Source organism: Cucurbita pepo, chromosome 4 (assembly GCF_057944985.1).
Source record: "Cucurbita pepo subsp. pepo isolate OVF chromosome 4, ASM5794498v1, whole genome shotgun sequence".
In the NCBI taxonomy this organism is placed as follows: Eukaryota; Viridiplantae; Streptophyta; class Magnoliopsida; order Cucurbitales; family Cucurbitaceae; genus Cucurbita; species Cucurbita pepo.
In genome coordinates, this window is record NC_141801.1 from 12,761,695 (window position 1) to 12,770,115 (window position 8,421).

The following is an 8,421-nucleotide window of genomic DNA, read 5'->3' on the forward strand; positions in this document are numbered from 1 at the left end:
GTCAACAATCAGGGTCATTCTTTCGCTAGCAGTAACCAAGGGCTGGAATATGAGACAAGTTGATATCCAAAATGCATTTTTGCATGGAATTCTGAAAGAGGAAGTGTACATGCGACAACCACCAGGATTTCAAGACTCAGCCAAACCAAAGAATTACATATGCAAGCTCAAGAAAGCCCTTTATGGCCTGAAACAAGCCCCAAAAGCTTGGCATTCAAGGTTGACTGGAAAACTTATTGAGTTAGGCTTCAAGGCTTCAGTAGCTGATTCATCTCTTTTTATTCTCAAAAACAGAGAGATAACTATCTATATGCTCATCTATGTTGATGATATAATTATTGTGAGCTCCTCTGATCAAGCAACCGAAAGGTTGATTCAGAAATTGAAAATAGATTTTGCAGTAAAAGATTTGGGTGGTCTTGAGTATTTTCTGGGTATTGAAGTCAAGAAAACACGAGATGGTATCATACTGTCACAGAGACGATATGCCTTAGATTTGTTGAAAAGAGTAAACATGGAAAAATGCAAACCTATGTCTACACCAATGGGTTCTGCTGAAAAATTATTCAGAGAACAAGGAATACCCTTATCAGCTGAAGAACAATTCAAATACAGAAGTACAGTGGGAGCACTACAATATTTGACAATGACTAGGCCTGATTTGGCATTTGCTGTCAATAAAGTGTGTCAATATCTTCATACACCTACTGATGCTCATTGGGGTGCTGTGAAGAGAATTCTTCGTTATGTTAAAGGCACACTAGCATTAGGAGTGAAAATTCAGAAATCAACCATGATGTTGTCGGGGTTTTCTGATGCTGATTGGGCTGGTTGTCCCGATGATCGACGTTCAACTAGCGGCTTTGCTGTATTTCTTGGAGCAAATCTAATCTCATGGAGTTCCAGAAAACAGGCTACAGTGTCAAGATCAAGCACCGAAGCAGAATACAAGGCCATTGCGAATCTTACTGCAGAAATGATTTGGATCAAGTCATTACTGAAGGAACTGGGCGTGTATCAATCAAAGGCTCCTCGCCTCTGGTGTGACAACCTCGGAGCTACATATTTAACTTCAAATCCAGTATTTCATGCTAGAACGAAACATATTGAAGTTGATTTTCATTTTGTTCGAGAACAAGTAGCACGTAAAGCAATGGAAGTTCGGTTCATTTCATCAAGTGATCAAGTAGCTGATATCCTGACAAAACCACTGTCTAAAACTCCTTTTACTACACATTGTAACAATCTCAACATGTACAAGACTTGTTGGGATTGAAGGGGACTGTTAGAATTGGTCAATCCATTAGAATAGCTTGAAGTTAGTCATGCCATAAGAATAGGCTTACTTCGTTAGTTTCCTATGAAATCGGATCTATTAGTTAATCTTTTGCCAATATAAATAGAATATGTCCTCAATAGTGTGAGGTACAGTTTTGCATAAACTTGATAGCTTCCACCTAATATATTGAGAAGCTGCTTTTTTTTTTTTTTTTTTTTAATTCTCTTTTTCCTTTTCGTTTTTTAATCGCAAGTCTTCCAGTTATGTATGTAAATTATGATTGATCTTTTAATAATATAAAGCCTCCCTTTCATCCTTCAATTACATATACATACTCTTTTCATTCCGTCCACTAATATCTCGCATTCTGCGGGCATTGAGTTAATTTCTCCCCTCCCATTTTAAGTTTGTAAAAGAAGAAGAGTCAACTATACCCTTTCACTTGGTGTTTTCACATTTATGTCAATTTCATATTTGCCTTTCTTTTTGTATTTATTATTCCAATTGTCTTTATCATCAACAAGTGGTGCTTCAAAGGTGTCAAAACAATGGGGCATAATTGTAAAAGTGACTAAAATTTAACAACAAAAGAAGAAACATATTCTAAATTAGTGTTGGTGTTTGGTATAATGAGGAACAAGCTGACTTTATTGTTCATGAAGCTCAACAAGAATCTATGGGCTCTTTTTGTGCTTAGAATACACATACCTTCCCTACTCTCCCTACCTACCCTCCCTCCCATAAATTCCAAGCCAACCAACCAATCAACAAGCATCCCTTTTTCACCAAGCCTGTCACTTTCTGAGAATAAAAGGAAATAAAAAGAAAAACATGTTCCAACTAAACACTCAAGAAATAACCCATTATTTTATTCTGTCCACCAGCAGCCATCCATCCGACCATCTTCTTCCTCCATATCACCATTTCACAAAACTGATTCAAATTGAGTAGCACAACGAACTCATATGCTAATACATAAGATTTAGCTTCAAATTGAACAAAATTCACCCTTCTTACTCAGCTGTATGGACTAACTGCCTTCTCCGCCCTACCAGCCTCTCCACAACCTTCTCTGTAACTCACAAAGAAACAGGTAAGAAGTAGTCTTCCATTAACAGACTGAAGCCATCAACAGGAAGCAAGGAAGAAAGTAACTGTCAAAATATACTGTAATTTGTGGTATATGATGAACATATAAACCTATCGAAATCACATGATTTATGGTTGAGATTCAAAAGAAAAACAAAAAAATTGGAAAAGAAACAGAATGAAAACAAAAAAAAAAGTGAAAGATTATAGATTGACCCCTCCACTCCATGAATTATAGCATTAGCACCTTCTTCTGTGTACAATCTAACCTCCTCTGCTCTCTTCTTCTATACAGGAATTGCATACGGCAAAACATTAAACATCTTCTTCAGCCAACTCCACAGATTCCCTCAGATTCTTTAGAAGTTAATCTCTCATACTAATCTTCATGATCAATCCCCAAGCAAGGTTAAATCTCTCTTTACTAAAGGAATCTAGAGCTGAGAGAACAGTAGTGGAAATGTAATCATCAGAAGTCCACATATTTATGTAGATCATGTAGATCATGTACTGTTGAATCCTTCCTCTGACAATTGCAAACACTCCTCTGGGTTAGAATAGAAATAATCTTCTTCTTTAGGCCTATCTGGAATGACCAATCTCTTGGTAGGATTCCCCCACCGACCTGCATGAGCTTCTTTCACTGCCGACGAGAATTCATCCCAGTTAAGAATTCCTCTGTCGAACTGATCTATCATATCTACAAGTAGCCTTCTGTCCAATAAGATCGTCTTCTTAAACCCGAGATACCTACAAAAGACGAATGATTAAACAAATAGTTAGTTCAAACCCACTGCTAGAAGATATTGTTCTCTTTGGGCTATGTTGGTGGGATCTCACATTAACAATCTAGTTAATAAACGAAGCTGGTGTCACCCCGTACCTGCGATGACCTTCGACAACTTTAGCCATGTTTCCATCATACGTAGGAACAAATATATCACTTTCCAAGGAAACAAGATAGTCCAATGCTGCCATCTGAGATGAATGATTCTGGAAAAACCCAAATTCTGAAGGTTCCAACAAAGTCTCCTTTCTTACCTGTTTCAACAGTCCAAAGATCTTAAAGACATGGCAATCAAATACCAGAGCTAAAGAAATTGATATCCACATCTACTAACCAATTTTGGAAAAGCCTTTGCAAGAGCAGCCATTCTCCGGTCGCCACCGTATATTTCGCCAGCAGCAATATAAATCTGGATATTGGGATCAATATCCAGTGCCCTCAGTGTAAGTGCAGTTTCCTCAGGTGTTAATGGACACAAACCATCTTTCCTTTTCAACTCAGAGTTTATTATTTTTTCTTTCCACCAGGGATAAGCATATCTACCAACACAACAATGAGTTCCCATGAGTGAGATTAAATTAACACTTACCCAAATGTCACAATTGGTCACCTTTTTCAGTGGAAGACTAACCTCATTCTTGTCAACTCTTCAACCTCTTCATCATTGCAGCCTTGGGTGCACCCAGAAAATGCTAACATGTCCATTTCATATCTGAGATGAAGAACAAGAAAAGGACCATTCTGGCGTAGGAGCTTTATAACTTTTCTTCCCAACTCCTCAATCTGGGAAGTGAACCTCAGAGCACTAAAGTTTACCCGACAGCGTAGTTTCTGAATCTCCATAGGCTGACCGTTGTTGGCAAGTCGAGCATCGGTTCTATTTAGATGCACAACTTTATATTTTTGAATCAGAGGAAGAACCTATAAGGAGAGGATAAACACTACCTCAAAACTAATTCCAAGCAGTAAAAAGGCCATGTTCTATTAGAATACAGAGCTACACAGATTACTTAAGATGACCCAATTGAAACTTGAAGCTTAGGGTATGTATGTCAAATATCAGGAGCGAACGGGCGGGGATTAGGCGGGGCGAACGAGAGAAAACTGACCTGATTACGGTAGTAAGATATATCAGACCAACTTATTGGTGGCATGGAATAAATCCTTCCCTGTTCCACTCTCTTCTTGAGCCTGGGAGGCAACTCCTTCAATATGCGCACTTCATCTCTCAATGATGCAATAAAATGATCCACATCAAATATGTCCTGGAATTCACTGCAACATCATCGAAAGATATCGAAATGAAGGTTCCCGCTAGAGAAGAAATGGAAACTTAGCATAGCAGAATCCATTAACAAACCTGGGATCAGCCCAAAAGGAAGTCTTATCCAGTTCAGGTACAATAAGTGTTACATTCAAATATCTTGCTATTGTAACCATATCACAAATCTGTGCAGCATAGAACAGGGAGGACAACTTAGAAAACAACAAAAAGAAACAAAAAGTGTCCTAAAATGTGGTTCCCACTCACCGCAGCTCTCATTTGATTGAGTCCTCCATTGCAGGAAACCATCAAATAACCATTGTTCTTATAGACCCCTACATAAACAGAAACAAGAACAGAATGAAGAGAGCACATGAAACCACAAAGTGTCCTAAAACATAGGAAACAAGATGATCATAATCCACCACAGAAGAACACTTACTCTTAGGAGGAAGAACTATTTTGGGGGGAAGTGGAACAGGCTTATTGGGGATACCAAACGCATCAACCGATGCAGATTCCTGAGAGAAACAAGAAGGCCAACCCTTCAAAACCCTTGGCCCCCACGTCTCCCCCAAGGCCGTCAACTGCACGATGCAAGTCCAAAGCAAAACAGAGGTCATTGCGCGGATCATCCATAGCTTCATCTTCGACCTCCCCGACGACACCATTGAAGAACTCTTCAACCCCATCACCATCCACCTCCTCTTCAACGTCCACTCACAATTCCTCTGGATCTCCCCCGCTGCATCTTACACTAAAACGGACAACTACGGTTTGCCCTCCTGATCCGAGATCCACGTCAAGGACGTCGTCGTTTCAATTCCCCCTGAATTGGGTCAATGCCGTATCAGAAAATCCAACGCCCAAAAGCAAAAGTATCCAACAGAAGTCCCTGATTCAATCCCAAAGTCCCAATCTAAATGCATCTAATACAATAATCCACCAATCTAATCCACTTAAAAACACCCCAATTGGAAGAAGAAACAAGAAAAGCGAAATCTAGACTTCAAAACTCTTCACACATTACCATAAAAGAAATCCACTCTCTAAAGACTACGCCGCATCTCAAACTCAATCAACACCTATTTCAATCCCCTAAATGAGATCCTCCCAATTGGGTACCCAAATTCAAACCCCCAAATGGGATTGGTTTCTCCGCCTCCAAAAATGTCGCCTCCCTATGCTCCTCCACTCTCCGCCGGCAACCTACGACAGCGCAACCGCAAAAAAAACAGACATATAAAAAGGGAGAGAGAGAGAGAGAGAGAGAAATGAGAGAGAAATGAGAGAAATGAGAGAGATGATGAGTTTGATAAGCAAAAGGGTCGTGGCCTAGTGTATACGCACTCCAAACACACACACACTGAGAGAGAGAGAGAGAGAGAGAGAGGGAGAGATGCCGTACACCGCAAAGAAATTAAGCCGCGGGTGACGGTGGAGTTGGGTTGGGGCTCACTGCTCACCCATGGTAAAGGAACAGACCAATAAATGCAGGCCAGCTAAACATCAAGAAACCAGGGCCCACTGTCATCAAAAAGCTTTACATGACGTGTTCAATATCAGACAGGTCTACTATCCACGTGGCAGAATCCTATGGCTGGTTACATTTGCTTGCATTTAATCTGCTGTCGATTCGCCGACAATATATCGCGATATTTTACAAATATCCTCTGATAATTCTTTTTTTATTTATTTACATTTTATGAATTTTTACAAGGTTACTTTTTTCAGTCTGAATTTTTAAAAATATAATAAATTTCCTCATCTCATCTAAGTTATTAAAAATAATCACTTTGCTTCAAATCTAAGTTTTATAGTTCTTTTTTAACGTAATAAAACGTTGCCCATGCCTCATTATTATTATTAACAAAAGCATTCTACGACTAATCAATGTTTCTTTATTCAAAAAATAGTAATCAAATATGATTTCATTTTAAATAACTTATTCAACTTATTAAATGCTTTGTCCAGAAAAAAAAAATGCATATTTGAATAAAATCTATGAATTTTAACAAACATGTAATAAATTCTTGAATTTTGAATGTTCTCATAATATTAAAAAATAATAATAATAATTAAAGGTGTTAATTTTTTTTTTGACATATTCAATATTTTTATATAAATTTAAAATTATTAAATAAATTAAGATTTTTTTCACACAATTTAAACTTTAAAGATCAATAATCTTACGTGGAAAAAAGGTTCTTTAAATGCATAATTGATATAATATTATATCATATATATTAAGTGAAATTTTTATTTTAATAAAAATGAAATAAAATAGTAAAATCAAATATTTAATTATTTAATCTAAGTACTCTTAGTTTTAAAATTTAAGAAAAACAATTTTGGGAAAAAAAACAAATTAAATCCATCAAATTGACTGAATTAATTTGATTAAATAAATGTTAAAAAAACAAATTCCTCGTGTTGACTAACTTAATTTCATTAAGTAAATTAAAGAAAAAAACAAATCCATCATATTCATTAAATTAATAACACACCAAATGGACCATAAATAAATAAAAAAGACATTTAAACAGAGTGAAGAAATAAAATAAAATCAAACCTGTCGAACAAAAAAAAGCAACATTTTGAGAAATTTAAAAAAAAAAACAAAAAAAAAAATCCTTAAAATAAATAGGGAAAGAAATCTAAAAATAATAATAATCCAACAAGGATAAAAATATTGTAAAAACAGAGATTGACCCACGATATTTTGCCGATACATTGTTTTGATTGCGTGGAATGACAGCTGGCTTCCTTTTTTTTAAAACTTACACCGTTAACCTCCGTTAAAGTGTCGGTTGCGACGTCTTGACGGAGCTGGAACGACGACAGGGCCACAATCGCAACGGTCTTTTTTTTTTATTCACCTTTTCCATACCTTCTATGCCGTGTGATGAAGCTGTGTGGCCAGGTGTCAGAATCCTGTCAGTTTTGGCGGGGCCCATAGTGCCACGTTGAAAGAGATGTCCTACATGGACAGACGCAATTGGGTACAACACTCATAGATTCGCGTGAGACATCAAAAATAGGTGTCCCAACCTCAGTGGGCCCGAGGGCCACGTTGCGGCTAGGGATTGGCTAAGCCTCGGATGTTTTTTCCTTTATCTCGCAAATTTCATTAATTTTCAATCTAAAATTCTAATTTCATTATTAGATAAATATTACAACTTTTATTATCTCTTATAATTTTGAACAAAAATAATAATATGTAAACTCTAAGTACTCATTAATTTAATCAAAATAAATATTTGCAAAAATATATATATGTATATACTTCACCATAAATAAATAATAATAATAATAATTATTATTATTATGATTATTAACTAATAGAAACAAAGACCAATATGTAAAAAAAGATTTTAGACTATATATATATATATATATATATGTATAATTATGTATGTATCTTATTTATTAAATTATATATTTATAAATATTTTATTTAGTGACGTAGAAACACAAACTTATTGTTATATATATATATAAATAAAAAAGAAAAATTATGAACACTAATACAATGGGAAAAAAACAATGGTAAGACTTTGATTTTTTCAAATGAAATATAATATTAGAGAAGACTTTTTTTATTTTAATAAATATGATTTTCATTTTTATAATTTATATGATTAATTATTGGCTTTTCAAAAATTAACTCCCCCATAATGATGAAGACTTTATTGTTTTTTTTTTTTTTTTTTTTTTTTAAATAAATCTATGGGAATAATTAAATTAAATCTTTACTTTAATTATTTCAAAGAAAATTATGGCCATTCCCATATTAAGAGAAATAATTAAGAGAATAATATTCTCAACAAGAAGTTCAATTAAATAATTTTTAATTATTTATTAAAAAAGGGAATTTTCTCATGTTTTGAATATTTAATATTTTGTTATAAAATTATTCAGTCAAGCAAATTATAGTTTATGATTTTGATAATTAATTTATTGCAGACATCACCCAATTTAAAAAAGCATTTTTAAATAATG

The 8,421-nt window shown here is 35.2% G+C and overlaps 1 protein-coding gene across 1 annotated transcript; it reads right to left on the reverse strand.

The window, feature by feature from the left end:
• Positions 1-459: 459 nt before the first annotated feature.
• Positions 460-5,830, reverse strand: LOC111793805 (rhamnogalacturonan I rhamnosyltransferase 1). Its single transcript, XM_023675855.2, has 8 exons — positions 4,862-5,830; positions 4,687-4,754; positions 4,516-4,604; positions 4,265-4,430; positions 3,787-4,076; positions 3,490-3,694; positions 3,252-3,409; positions 460-3,118 (listed from the first exon to the last, which is right to left on the reverse strand). Exons 1-8 carry the CDS (start codon positions 5,115-5,117, stop codon positions 2,872-2,874), a joined length of 1,479 nt encoding a protein of 492 aa, XP_023531623.1. The 5' UTR covers positions 5,118-5,830; the 3' UTR covers positions 460-2,871.
• Between the last annotated feature and the right edge of the window lie 2,591 nt (positions 5,831-8,421).